This window comes from Oncorhynchus masou, chromosome 15, assembly GCF_036934945.1.
Source record: "Oncorhynchus masou masou isolate Uvic2021 chromosome 15, UVic_Omas_1.1, whole genome shotgun sequence".
NCBI lineage: Eukaryota > Metazoa > Chordata > Actinopteri > Salmoniformes > Salmonidae > Oncorhynchus > Oncorhynchus masou.
In genome coordinates, this window is record NC_088226.1 from 65,724,960 (window position 1) to 65,740,243 (window position 15,284).

The window sequence follows — 15,284 nt, forward strand, 5'->3', positions numbered from 1 at the left end:
ATAGAACCATGGGAAAACCTGTAGGGAACATTATGCTGAAGTACTGAAATTCTCACAAGAGGGGAATGTTGTTTCTTAATGTTCTCTGAACTAATTGAAAACATTCCCAATGTCAAACCAGTTGGAGAACGTTCCTAGAACATTACCAAAATTGAAATGAAACGTAACCATGTTTGAACTTTTAGGAAACGTTCTGTTAAAATAATGAAATACCAAGAAAATAAAGTATTTTTGTGAAGTTCCATAAAGGTGCTGAGAATGTTCCAGAACCAACACACAGGGCACAGACGTCAATTCCAAGTTGGCTCAACGTAATTGAATTGAAATTATGTGGAAGCAATGTTGATTCAACCCGTGTGTGCCCAGTGTGAAGCAGCTATCTTGCAGAATTCCCAGAAATGTGTAGGAAGGTTGCATGCAAAATAACCATAGGACAACTACGCTCTCGCCAAGCGCTAAGAAACATGGTTCTCAGAACGTTATGTGCTAGCTGGGATGTAAATTGTCCAACAAAGATTACTGGTATCTGAGAAATTTTTGTTATAGCCTAATAAATAAACAAGCCTACTGCAGCTTCGTGTGGTCATGATTTGGTTGGGGATCAACTGCGATACCATTCAGTCTAACTCAGGAATGAATAGCATTGTTTCAATTCATATTCATAAACTTCTCACTTTATCAGCTTGTATTCGCACAAATGTTTTTTTTTGTAGTCATGTTGGTACCCGTCCCATAACACTTACCTAACAATTAAAAAAAAAAATCAATGAAGTAGGGACGTCCAGAGAATTCCGTATAGCACGGACCGTCCGTCTGATGTCGCTGTAGGGTTCTTTGAAAGTTGTGTCGCGTTTCAAATCTCGTACAAAACCGTGGGATTTCCAATTCGCGTTCCTCTTTAATTTATCCTCCAAGATGGTAGGTACTTACATGTATACCCTGCTGGCTTAAATCTATGTCCATCCTGAGTTTTGCGAGTAGAAAAAAACACACATTTGTTAAGTTGTCTTATATGTGACAGACAATGTCCCGCTCCCATGTCACTATTACTGATTATGTGGTGAAGAAACGTATATCGGCGAAAACTCAATGATGTTGGATACATGCCGTTCAAAACTAGCTACGTTTACTGGCGAGATTACGATGGTGTAAATTAGATACATTATGTCACGGAACTTTGTAAAATGTGTTATATACGTATTGTAATACTTACAACCTTGGCCATTGTGACCAGCGATATGTTGTCCTAGCTTAGCTTTCTAGCTAACTAGTCATTTAGCTGCTAACGTTACCTGGCAGGGGGAGGGCGAAGATGAGGCTCGTGCACATTATGCCTAGGTGTATATTTTTCTATTTGATTATTGACCAGGTTGTGAAGTGTTCTGTTTGGGGTTGACATGACATGCTTGGCTGAAAAGGTCGGCTACTGGTGGGCCAATCATGACTGTTGTTACCTAGTTTGCTAACCTCAAATGATGTCTTGCAGCCTACCAAGAAGACCAAGACCAGAAAGCTCCGAGGGCACGTAAGCCACGGACATGGTCGTATCGGTGAGTTGAGCATAGTCAGCATTGGTTATACTTGTGTGTTTATAAAGTTATTACAAGATGTGACAACTGTCGTTTCTCTTCGTAGGCAAGCACAGGAAGCATCCTGGAGGTCGTGGTAATGCTGGTGGCATGCATCACCACAGAATTAACTTTGACAAATAGTGAGTAGAGAGAGCACTTTTACCTTGTCTGGTTCAGTGTGACACTATTCAGCATATCTTACAGTAAGCCTACACTGCATTGTTTGGTGGCTTCAGTAGTAAGAAAACATGATCAATGTTTTTTTAAGAGTGAGCTATTGTCAGAGACTCAGTCTCAGCTTGACAAACACTTTTGTTTTGATGTGCTAGAGTTCTCAGAGTGAAGACTGTTCCTATTCACCGACTGGCCTTCTCATAGGCCAGTCACCCACACAGGCAGTTACAAGTGTCATGCATTGTTGCCAACACATCTATATGTCCAACACATAGTATTTTGCGCACATTACTGAAGGTTGTGGGATGAAATCATCCCTCATCACGTTCATTTTGTGCTTCTGGTAAAGTTACAATTAAATGCTATAAGGCAATAGTCAGGTACTCATAGCTGATGGATTTGTTGTCCTACCACTTCAGATCTCATCGGTTGATTACATTGTCATCATGGAAAACTGTTATAAAGTGGCAATATGTAACTTTTTGGGCAGTGTGACCCAAATTCAGATACAAATGTGGGTTATAGATCTATCATTTTGACTTGAAAGCAAGTCTAAAAAGTGGTCATTTTTATTTTCTCTGCGCTATTTCTATGCTTCCCTTAAAGTTTTGTTTTTTTGGTGTCTGTCTTTTGGTTTTGTACAACAGCTTCAATCAGATGAAAGAAACAATTTTTGGTTATGGAAAATATATTTCACAGTAGTTTAGATGGTACACTGATTCTCTACACTAAACAGTCTTATTTTGTCACAATAACTGAAATTAGGTGCACTGTTTTTCATTAACCAGGAAATGGCTAAGTGATTTGTGTTTAGTGCAACTTTAAGGGTGGATTTATTTTTTATTTTTTCAACTTTAAGGGTGGATTTGGTGTGTGTACAGCTATTAGCATACCGTAAATACCAAAGTGTGTGTTATATATATGCTGTGTTTCGCTATATTTCACTTGTGATTTCATGAATATGAATATTTTCTAGTAAGGTTATTTAACCGTTGCGCTATGCTATTTAGCGTAGTTGATGACAATTATCCCGGATCTGGAATGGGTGGTTCCAAGAGGTTATTAACCTCGAAACACAGCTTAGCCTTTTGTTAATCACCCTGTCTTCTCAGATTTTGAAATTATGTTTTGCAGCGAAAACAATACAAGCGTTTGTGTAAGTTTATCGATATACTTGCAAAACATTATGTACACCTAGCGGCGGGTAACTTGGTCACGAAAAGCAATCGAATTAATCGTTTACCTTTGATCTTCAGATGTTTTCACTCACAAGACTCCCAGTTAGACAGCTAATGTTCCTTTTGTTCCATAAAGCTATTTTTTATATCCAAATACCTCCCGTTAGTTTGATGCGTTATGCCCAGGAATCCACCAGAAATAGCGGTCACGACAACGCAGACAAAAATTCCAAATTATATCCATAATATCGACAAACATGGCAAACGTTTTTTATGATCAATCCTCAAGGTGTTTTTCAAATATCTATTCGATAATATATCAACCGGGACAGTTGGCTTTTCACTAGGACCGGGAGGGAAAATGGCTACCTCTCTGTTTTGCGCAAAAATCACACTGAGAGCCAACAACTGACCACTTACGCAATGTGGACGTTTATGCTCATTTTTCAAAATAAAGGCCTGAAACTACGTCTAAAGGCTATAGAAGCCTTAGGGAAGCCACAGAAAAAGGAATCTGGTTGATATCCCTTTCAATGGTCAATAGGGATGCATAGGAACACAGAGGTTTCAAAATAAGAGTCAATTCCTGATTGGATTTTTCTCAGGCTTTCGCCTGCAATATCAGTTCTGTTATACTCACAGACAATATTTTTACAGTTTTGGAAACTTTAGAGTGTTTTCTATCCTAAGCTGTCATTTATATGCATATTCTAGCATCTGGTCCTTAGAAATAGGCCATTTACTTTGGGAACGTTATTTTTCAAAAAATAAAAATAGTGCCCCCTAGCTTCAAGAGGTTTTAACTAATGCAATTTTTCTCAAATGTGTGGACATTTTAAGCCTTTCATTTTTAATTTGGCTAACAGTGAAAAATTCTGTTTACTGGTACTAAGGTAATTCTTGCAGGGACATGTGGTGTGGGAGAGCTGTTGTCTTTACACTATAACACTCAAATGGGGGGTGTATGTGGTGTAGATGTCCCCCATACTACCACCAAAAGAGATCTCTTAGATTTGAATCTAGATCTGTCTCATTAAACTACACAAGTATCTCTCCTGGACCAAGTTTGCTGTCAATGTAGTGTAGAGGCCCTAAGACTGAACTTTTTACTTTCAGCTTTATCACCAGTAACAATTGGTGTAACACAATATGCTTGATATATCACCTGTCTGGTCTCCTCTGTGCCTCCACAGCCACCCGGGCTACTTTGGTAAGGTGGGTATGAGACACTACCATCTCAAGAGGAACACGGTGCACTGCCCCACTGTCAACCTCGACAAGCTGTGGACGCTGGTGAGCGAGCAGACCAGGCTCAACTACGCCAAGAAGCCTGAGGGCCCCGCTCCCATCATTGATGCTGTGCGCGCTGTAAGTATCTTCCCAACGGGACAGTTTGTCTGGTCCCAGATTGAAGTTGCTGATTCATACAGTTAATGGAAAACAGTTGTTGTAAAGACTTTTCTACAGGCCTTCAGTCCTGTTCTAACGTATCTGATTTAAGGTAATCATGGGCCTGGTTAGTGGCTGACTGCTATGGTGGTGTTCAGTATGCCACACAGTGAGTGATGCAGCCAGAGACTCAGAGTCTCATCTTGACAAACACCATTGTCTTGGTGTGCTAGAGTTCTCTCAGAGTGAAGACTGTTCCTATTCACCGACTGGTCCTCTCATAGGTCAATCGGCCACATGGACCGTTACAAGTATCATACATTGTTACAAACAACTCAATTGACCATATATGAAGTGAACTGAAAACTAAAATGAGTTTTTCTTGCTGGACATGTTCAAGTAGTCTTCAGGAGGGTTAGCCACCCCTGATACAGATGTTGATTTTTCCACAAGCAGGACAAATTATTTTCCATTCGAGTCAGCACTCGGCAACAGTAAATGGCTTTGAGCCCCAGCACAGGTTTTACTGACCTAACCTCAGTCATTGGCTGAAACTAGCCTAGACTGTTCTAGATCCAGGCTTGAGCCGGAGCTCTGGCCTTTTTCCTCTATTGGACACAATATTTATCTTTAAATGTAGGCACGTTGGAAGCTTGCTTGCGTACTAACTGGTTGTTCAAAATTAACTGCTGTAAATAGTCCATAATAAGAGCCCTAAACAGATGACAGCCCCCTGCTGTTGTTGAGAAACATATTGGCTTCTTGACCGTTTGCTCAAGGGTGTCAATATTTTGTTTTTAAAATCTAGTTTGTTGTAGCCATGCTGGCTTTGATGGCTTGGAATGTTCGACTGACATTGGTGTGAAAGGAGCTGTGTTCAGTGTTTCCCCTATATTCATTTAGCAGTGGTGGCTCACCGCTGCTATATTGTTGCCAGCGCTGCAAATAATGTATATATTTTTTTACAAATATATATATTTATTCATTTCTGGCTAACATGTGGAATTGTTTTAAGATGGTCATACCAATGATTTATTTGGCTATTTGATTTTTAATTTTAGGATTGCTGTAAGTATAATTTTTTTAATGAGATGTTGAATTTGGCTTTACTGCTATTAGCCCATAGAAATGCATTGAATAACGTATTCATGCAGAGCGAAACAGATAGTTAAAAATCATTATTGTAAAGAAATTTGTTTTGGAGTCTGTCCTATATCTAAGAAATTAAAATGTTTGTATTTTTACCCATATTTGACCCCGACACTACAGTGATGTTTCTGCCGCTGATCAAATTTCCGCTGATCAACTTCTACCGAAGTTGTGAAAATTCAGCAATTTCCGCTGTGTGTTTACTGTGAATACTGAGGCTGTACCTGTTAAGTTATTTTTACAGTGGGCAAGTAGGGTATTGTGGCTATTTTGATCATAATGCAGGCCTACCAGAGTGGCCTACCATAAACAAAATGGAAGTGGCTGTATCGCTCAGCCGACAGTAGCAGCCAATGTGTGGTATTCAATGTAGAGAAATTATATTGTGGTGTTCAATACAAGAAACCACTTTACAAAATAAAATACATCATTATTCCCATACCATTATTACAGAGAATCAGACAAATTATGCTACCTGCCGTCTATTAGCTAATAATCTTATTCAAGCCTGTCTCAAAATACAACTCTGCCCCTTTTAAGAAGGAGAAAAAAGCTATTTTACCTGACTCACTTTTCAAAGATTGTAGGAAGCAATCACTCCCCCAGTGCTGACTAAGAATTATCTATAACTGGGCTAATAACTCACTAACTAGCAAAGGATATGAACAAATGTGCACACGTTGCTACATGCAGCTCTTGCTTTGATCTCAACAAGCGCATCTACTCACAACCGCTCATGCTGTAAACACAGTCCAGTTCAAAGTGAGTGGCACAGATCCATATATGGCAATGGTCTAAATAGGCCTACTGCAGCTCTGATTGGTTATGGAGCACCAGTCTGTGTAGAGTACGGACCTGAGTTATCAATGCAATAGAATCCTACTCTGATGCATTCTGTCTACAACAAAAGCTACCCTTGCCACTACATAGTTAGTTTTGTTTCGGTATGTTGCATTGAATGGCTAATATTGTGTTAATTTGAATTAAAGGGAAACGTTGAGTGAAGTTCAATCTCGTGCTTCTCTGCACAGACTGACATTTCTCCTGGGGGAGCTGGGCAGACGCGCAGCTTCAAATCAAATTTTATTTGTCACATACACATGCGAGCAGATGTTAATGCGAGTGTAGCGAAATGCTTGTGCTTCTAGTTCCGACAATGCAGTAATAACCAACGAGTAATCTAACCTAACAATTTCACAACAACTACCTTACACACGTGTAAAGGAATGAAGAATATGTACATAAAAATAAATGAATGCGTGATGGTACAGAACGGCATAGGCGAGATGCAGTAGATGGTATCGAGTACAGTATATACATATGAGATGTAGGGTATGTAAACATATAAAGTGGCATTGTTTAAAGTGGCTAGTGATACATGTATTACATAAAGATTGCAAGATGTAGTAGATGGTATAGAGTACAGTATATACATATGAGACGAGTAATGTAGGGTATGTAAACATATTAATTAAGTTGCATTGTTTAAAGTGGCTAGTGATACATTTTAGTTGCCGTACCAGGCGGTGATACAGCCCGACAGGATGCTCTCGATTATGCATCTGTAAAAGTTTGAGTGCTTTTGGTGACAAGCCAAATTTTCTTCGGCCTTCTTCGCCACTGTCTGTGTGGGTGGATCTATTCAGTTTGTCCGTAATTTGTACGCCGAGGAACTTAACTTACTACCCTCTCCTCTCGTGTCTGAGCCGTTGAATTGCGACTCTACTTTGTCTCTATGTTGACACTTAGCTTGTTTGATTGCCTTGCGGAGGGAATAACTACACTGTTTGTATTCGGTTATGTTTCCGGTCACCTTGCCCTGATTAAAAGCAGTGGTTCGTGCTTTCAGGTTCGTGCGAATGCTGCCATCATTCCACAGAGGGAACATTGCACTAAAGTACTTCCATAAATGTAACTAGTACCGGGGTAAATTCAAATGAGGCTTGTGGGTGTTCTAGAGAAAAACAACCGATATGTATGTGTTTGTGAGAGTGTCACCTTTCCATGGTGGGGTCATGTTACTGTGTAGCCCAAACTGTTTGGATGCTACAGACAGAAGTTAGATCAGCAGTACCAACTTCAGATGAGTCCCGTGACTCTTGTGGGGGTCGTGGAGCTAAACGGAGAACGCCATAGTTTTCGTGAGTCATCTTTCCAGAGGGGTCATATTAGTTTATAGGCCAAACTGTTCAGACGCTAACAATGTTTTTGTAAGAAGACCGATTATCGGGATGTTTCCTGGTCAGACAAACAGTGCGGTATCTCTCCCACCGCAGAAAGCCGTCATAGGCAGATGGATTGAGATACAGTCCATGCAAACAGACAGATTTCGATGGGAATTAACAACCCGCTACCCTTACCACTACAGCTGGAGAAAAAGATCATGGTGGAAGCACCATTACTGCAGTAGCTGCTGTGCTGTGATGCTTTATTATGGGGATAGAGATGGTGGTACTGGTAATTTGAGCCATGTATGTCTTCAAGATCTGCTGCCTGTCATTTTGGGGTCACTCGTTTTGCAGATTAAACTTGAGTAACTACATGGCAATGGCATGGCATGTAGGACAGACTTTGTCCTGTGTTGGTTAATGTTGGTTGTGTCGCTCCCCACAGGGCTACTTCAAAGTGCTGGGCAAAGGCAAGCTGCCCAAGCAGCCTGTGATCGTCAAGGCAAAGTTCTTCAGCCGACGGGCGGAGGAGAAGATCAAGGCAGTGGGAGGAGCCTGTGTGCTGATGGCATAAGCTCCTGTCAATGTTTTTCAAATAAACTGTATAAAAGGATTGACTTGTCTTGTGGTCTGTCGAAGATGTAAATGTTGCCTGAAGTTTAGCTCACACATTGTTGGGTAAAATATGTCAAAGGAACAGAATGGATTGATTTGCTGCATAGAAGAATGCCTTTGTTACATTGGTCAACAACCTTGGTCCTTGTAGTTACAGGGTGTGGAGACTAGTTCCAACCAACATGTACACATCTGATTTGGCTAATCAAGGTGTGTTTGAGACATTGCAATTGGCCTGGACAGAATAGCTGATCTACAAGTTACCTTGAATCCACCAAATAACTGCCAGGATAATAGAATGCATGAGGTGTCAGTGTTTGGCTCGGTCAACCTGTACAAATAGTTTTGCAGGACCAGGTTTGTGACCACGGTGAGTCAAATACAGTTTGCAGGACCATGTTTGTGACCACGTTGAGTCAAATACAGTTTGCAGGTCATGATTGAAGTTGTTTTAATCACCTGAATTTTCTGTTGTAATGAAGTAGGTGTACATTCGTAGTTTTGGTATTTGATGTCTCTGTTACATTACCAAAACAACCTAAAAGAGTCACTAATGGAAAAACTATTTTTAATCAAGACATGATTACATCCGGCAGTGTAAGTAACCATTTCACAGCACATTGATTCGGGCCATGAGCAATGCCCATTTTTGAATAATATATTTGAATTAATTAAATATTTTGACATTTATGCCAGAAAAAAATATTAATTTGGCGAGAGACGGAGCGGGATCTAGTTAATCCAGATTATAAAGGCAGCGCCCTACACCGGAAATGTGACGACAATCTTTATAGCAAGTTCAGTGCGCGCAAAAGTTATTTAAACAGGTGTACATATTCTGACTAGTAACTTTCTGTGAATACATTGTTTCTCGTCCACACAAATTATTGTAATTGGATGGGAATTCGTGTTCAATATATTCTCGAAATTAAGAGATCAACTCGAGCGCTCACTGCCTGTTGCATTGCTGCTCGTGCGCTGTCAAATCTGCGCGCCCAAAGCAAGGGAGATTGTGACGTCAGCGTTATGTTTACGTTATTCTACAATATTTTTCTTGTCATAAGGTTGTTTGCCGGTGGGTTGGGTACAGTAGATGGTTGACCCGCGGTGTTGGTTCCTATCGCGAGGCACGCCTGGCAGATGGAGTTATCCCTGCTCCGCTCCGCCAGACTCGGCCTGGAAGTACTGGAGCGAGCCTCGAGACGGAGTGTAGACTGGTCTAGTGCGAATCCGTATCCCAGTACAACACCAAAGGATGACAACGCCGGGAGTGAGGAGGTAGACCTATGTGTAATTGAGTACATTTACATGCACACTATTAATTCGATATTACATTTATGGCCGAGTATGGCGTTAGTCATGCAAACACCTATGTTTATCTTAATCGGCGTAAAGTCATAATCGAAGTAAGCATACGCAGATTGCACAGCAAACCTGGTATTTTAATCTTTCGAAGTATTAGGACATCTCAACACCTGATATGCGCATGTGCTAGCACCTTCAGCGCAAACTTCCCATTCTGTGCGAATGGAGTGAGTTCACTGAAAGTATGCATTTAAAAAATGGTTCTCACGTGCAAACTTTATTTGTCCGAACTCGGAATCAGATAGTCTTAGTAAAAATAACATGGTCACTGTGGTAGATTTTCTGCATTTATAAAAAGAACCATCAGTAGCCAGATTTCAGATGTGCCATGTATTGTATACAGATTTATTAGTGACATCGTTATTCATGTAAACGTTTTAAACGAACTATTATATTAATCTGACTATCCACAATAATTCTATTATTGCGCTCATGGAGCCGTGCAGTCTTTGTCAGCTATCTTGTTTTCTCTGGTTTCTTTGTAATATGTGAAGCCCTGGGGCATTTTGGGAACTTATCTCATTTGTCTCATGCAATTGCTACATCCATTTTTTGACTAATAAATTAAGGATATGTACCCCTTTGATTCTTGAAGAATATAATTTAAAGTTGCAATATGCAGAAATTGATCTTCCCTTTCCTGGTTGCTAAAAGGAATTGTTTGCCTAATTTCAGTTTGTGACCAAATAAGCTGATTGAGTGTAGAGAATCATTGTACCATCTAAACCGCTGTGAAATATATTTTCCATAACCCAAAAATATTGTATTTTCAGCTGTTTGAAGCTGGTGTACAAAACATTTTAGAACGGGAAGCTTAGAAATAGCGCACATAGAACAGATGCTACTGCTTCTTTGACTTGCTTTCAAGTAAATGTTAGATCTATAACCCACATTTCTATTTTGAATTTGGCCGGGTTGCCCCAAAAGTTACATATTCCCACTTTATTTGAGCTTAGTTCAACTGTCGTACCCTATCAGAACCCAAAATATATATTTATTTTATTTATTTAACTAGGCAAGTCAGTTAACAACATTCTTATTTACAAAGAAGACTTATGAAGTGGGTTAACTGCCTTGTTCAGGGGCAGAACAACAGATTTTGACCTTGTCAGCTCAGGGATTTGATCGAACAACCTTTTGGTTACTGGCCCAATGCTCTAACCACTGGGCTACCTGCCGCCCCTTATAATATAAGTTTGATTAACTCCAATGTTTGTAAACAAAGTCAATCTAAAACACTGTATAGACTCAACATGGTTAAACTATACATTTGGTAGCATCAGTGGTGAGTCATTGCATCTATAGCTCTTTGTTATTGTTTCTACTGCTGATTGCCACTTTGATGTCTAACTGTCCATATTCAGGTTCAGGGAGACTCAGCCCACACCAGCCTGGATGATGCTTTTGAGACCATAGCTGAATTCATGGCACAGACAACATATCAATGCAAGGTATGTGCTCCAAACCAATTCTACTGCCCTTACTTTGTGCATGCTTTTGTCAATGCTAGATAAATATGTTTGTATTACAGAACTTTTACATGTCGGAGACAGAGCCTATGGAAAATGAGAGAACCCATGTGTGTAGATACCATTCTCAATCTCACCAACACCCAGGGACCTCACTGCAGACCAGGAAACATGTGAGGCAAAGTTACAGCCTTCCAGTGCAACAAGCTGTCATAAAGCCATATTGTACATTTGAAATGGTGTTTCTTGTCATACTCCTGTGGTTGAGATACTAAGCTATTGCCTGTGTTTCTACAGGCACAGTCATCACCTGGGGATTTCCACATTGAGGTGTCTCCAGGTACCTATCAAATTACTGCAGGAACGCAGGACTCAGAGCAACAGACCCGGGTAGTACGCATTAATGCAGGAGAGAGCATGAACCTCACATTTCACCTCTAACCTCTCAACCCTGACCAATCCCCATGACCTTTCTGCTAACAATAACAAACCTGCCCAACCTGAATGTTTACGTACATATTTTCACGTCATACTATCGTCTTCTGTTGAAATGTCGCTTCAGAGCGACAGTGATAGTGTTATTAATTTGATGCTGAATGAGAAGCCACATTTTGATGATTTAATCATGATTTTGTTTTATATTCAATTTTGTATGTAAAATGTCTATCCAAATACATCATGTAAATAATTTATATTTTTTGTCATATCAGTATAATAAAGTATATATTTTATATCAATGATCATTTAGTTTATGGCACAGTTTTTCTTGTCAACTCAACAACTCTCAATCAAATGTTTAATACATGTTCTCCACAAGATTCATATCTGATAGACAAAACCTTAATGTATAAACAGTTGTGGCCGCGTTGCCAGCGGTTAACTGAAGTATTGTTTTTGGATGAGGTCTGGAGTCTGTCAAGCGAAACACATCCCTGATGGTCACCCTTCTCCTCTCACAACCAGCAAGTGGGTGAAACGCTGAGCTGTGATTGGGTGAGCCACTGATCTTAATGTCAGGGTAGATAGTTTTTGGTGCACTGGAATTTCCAGGTACTTTCCCTGACAAATCAACAGATGTAATCATATTTATGGTTGAACCATGCATGTTGTACTTAGTTTTGGTTTGTTTAATCATCAGTTTTAAGTTACTGCATTTTCATCATACAGCTCAAATCAAATTGTATTTTTCACATTTTTTATTTATTTTAATTTTATTTCACCTTTATTTAACCAGGTAGGCAAGTTCTCATTTACAATTGCGACCTGGCCAGGATAAAGCAAAGCAGTTCGACACATACAACAACACAGAGTTACACATGGAGTAAAACAAACATACAGTCAATAATACAGTATAAACAAGTCTATATACGATGTGAGATAAGGGAGGTAAAGGCAAAAAAAGGCCATGGTGGCAAAGTAAATACAATATAGCAAGTAAAACACGAATGGTAGATTTGCAATGGGAGAATGTGCAAAGTAGAAATAAAAATAATGGGGAGCAAAATAAATAAATTAAATACAGTAGGGAAAGAGGTAGTTGTTTGGGCTAAAATATAGGTGGGCTATGTACAGGTGCAGTAATCTGTGAGCTGCTCTGACAGTTGGTGCTTAAAGCTAGTGAGGGAGATCAGTGTTTCCAGTTTCAGAGATTTTTGTTGTTCATTCCAGTCATTGGCAGCAGAGAACTGGAAGGAGAGGCGGCCAAAGAAAGAATTGGTTTTGGGGGTGACTAGAGAGATATACCTGCAGGAGCGTGTGCTACAGGTGGGAGATGCTATGGTGACCAGCGAGCTGAGATAAGGGGGGACTTTACCTAGCAGGGTCTTGTAGATGACATGGAGCCAGTGGGTTTGGCGATGAGTATGAAGCGAATGCTTCATAAACAACCAGTGTAGGCAAACCGGAAAATACTTACTTCTGGGTCCTTTTCCAACAATGCAGAGTAAAATAAAAAAGTGACAAGGAATAAATACACAGTGAATAACAATGAGTCCAAATATTTCTGGGGGGGGGAATGGCCCTAGCCCTCACCCTCTGATCCAACAGGTCCCAGACGTGCTCAATGGGATTGAGAAGGTGTTAGTGTCTTAACGACCATTCCACAGGTGCATATTCATTCAATGTTTATGAGTCACTGAACAAGCATGGTAAACAGTGTTTAAACCCTTTACAATGAAGATCTGTGAAGTTATTTGGATTTTTACGAATTATCTTTGAAAGACAGAGTCCTGAAAAAGGGACGTTTCTTTTTTTGCTGAGTTTGGTGTAGCAAACTCCGAATGCTCAGGATTTTGGAATGAGATGTTCGACGAGCAGGTACACGTGAGGTACTGTTTGTGCATGTGCCTACGTGTATGCAAATTCAACTGTTACTATACTCAATCAGGAAATGGAGGAACACACAGGAATGGGCAAAAATTACAAAACACTATTACAAATGGGTTTTTTTGTATGATAAAATACTTGTATTTTTAAAAATTTATTTCATTAAAATACAAGTATTTGCAAATACAGTGCATTCTGAAAGTATTTAGATCCCTTGACTCCCCCCCCCAATTTTTTTTTTTTTATATTACAGCCTTACTCTAAAATTGATTTAAAAAAATACAAAATCCTAATCAATCTACACACAGTACACCATAATGACAAAGTGAAAACAGGTTTGTAGAAATGTTAGCAAATGTATAAAAACAGAAATACTTTATTTACAAAAGTATTCAGAACCTTCGCAATGAGACTCAAAATTGACTCATCCTTGAGATGTTTTCTACAACTTGATTGGTGTCCACCTGCGGTAAATTGAATTGATTGGACATGATTTGGAAAGGCACACACCTGTCTATATAAGGTCCCACAGTTGACAGTGCATGTCAGAGCAAAAACCAAGCCATGAGGTCAAAGCAATTGTCCATAAAGCACCGAGACAGGATTGTGTTGGCACAGATCTGGGGAAGGGTACCAAAAAATGTTTACAGCATTGAATGTCCCCATGAACACAGTGGCCTCCATCATTCTTAAATAGAAGAAGTTTGGAACCACCAAGACTCTTCCTAGAGCTGTCTGACCTAATCATGCTCTTCAGTTTAGTATGTAATTTGATTAATCAGCTGTGTTTGCTAGGGATGGAGAAAAAGTGTGATGCCAATCAGGCCCTCGAGGACTGGAGTTGTCCAACACTGTATGGGGATGTTTTTCAGCGGCAGGGACTGGGAGACTAGTCAGGCTCGAGGGAAAGATAAACCGATCAAAGTAGAGAGAGATCTTTGATGAAAACGTGCTCCAGAGTGCTAAGGACCTCAGACTGGGGCAAAGGTTCAAATTCTAACAGGACAACGAACCAAAGCACACAACCAAGACAACGCGGGAGTTGCTTCGGGACAAGTCTCTGAATGTCCTTGAGTGGCCCAGCCAGAGCCGGGACTTGAACCCAATCTAACATCTCTGGAGAGACCTGAAAATAGCTGGGCAGCGACGTCATACCCAAGAAGACTCAAGGGTGTAATCACTGCCAAAGGTGCTTCAACAAAGTACTGACTAAAGGGTCTGAATACTTATGTAAATGTGATATTTCAGTTGTTTTTTCTTTGTCATTATGGGGTATTGTGTGTAGATTGATGAGGGGGGAAAACAATTTAATCAATTTTAGAATAAGGCTGTAACATAACAAAATATGAAAAAAGTCAAGGGGTCTGTATACTTTTCAAATGCACTGTTTGTTCAAATAGATGCAGGGTTTTTATTTCAGCTGTTCAGAAATAAGGCAGAGACATAGGCTGCATCATCGTGGTTCAGAATGATTCAAGCTTTTTAATAATGGACATTCCCTTAGCCAAACATGTTCAATGTTAAATTGACAAAACATGGAAAATATTCCATTGTCCTGTCAGGTCCACATCTTCACCTGCGGGATTAAAACTTGACTTAATTTCTCTCGTGAATGATCTGATTTCTCTCTAAAGAAACCACAGGTTGGGCTCACAAAAAAACCTACCTAAATGGAATTCAAGTAATTGGACCAACGTTGGTCAATTAGTTGTTTAATAGCCGGAAAAAAACGTTGGTTAGCTCAGCGTTAGCAAAGATTATGGATATACTGACACTTAGCAGCAGCTATGTTAGATGAAACGCATGCGCAGAAAATGATCCGGATCATTAGCTTTAAGAAAAAATACAATTTAAAAAAATGTATTTTTTAGAATTGATTTC

At 39.8% G+C, this 15,284-nt stretch overlaps 2 protein-coding genes and 1 non-coding gene across 3 annotated transcripts; all 3 read left to right on the forward strand.

The window, feature by feature from the left end:
* Positions 1–893: 893 nt before the first annotated feature.
* Positions 894–8,242, forward strand: LOC135556676 (large ribosomal subunit protein uL15). The gene is made up of 5 exons (XM_064990059.1): positions 894–918; positions 1,487–1,550; positions 1,636–1,711; positions 4,117–4,291; positions 8,075–8,242. The coding sequence occupies exons 1-5, from the start codon at positions 916–918 to the stop codon at positions 8,201–8,203; spliced, it is 447 nt and encodes a 148-aa protein (XP_064846131.1). The 5' UTR covers positions 894–915; the 3' UTR covers positions 8,204–8,242.
* On the forward strand, positions 4,495–4,625 carry LOC135557000 (small nucleolar RNA SNORA3/SNORA45 family). The gene has a single exon (XR_010458127.1). It is a non-coding gene; the product is annotated as a small nucleolar RNA SNORA3/SNORA45 family (small nucleolar RNA).
* Positions 8,243–9,038: 796 nt separating the features above from the next.
* LOC135556675 (A-kinase-interacting protein 1-like) lies at positions 9,039–11,818 on the forward strand. The gene is made up of 4 exons (XM_064990058.1): positions 9,039–9,522; positions 10,974–11,060; positions 11,141–11,251; positions 11,376–11,818. Exons 1-4 carry the CDS (start codon positions 9,385–9,387, stop codon positions 11,517–11,519), a joined length of 480 nt encoding a protein of 159 aa, XP_064846130.1. The 5' UTR covers positions 9,039–9,384; the 3' UTR covers positions 11,520–11,818.
* Positions 11,819–15,284: the final 3,466 nt, after the last annotated feature.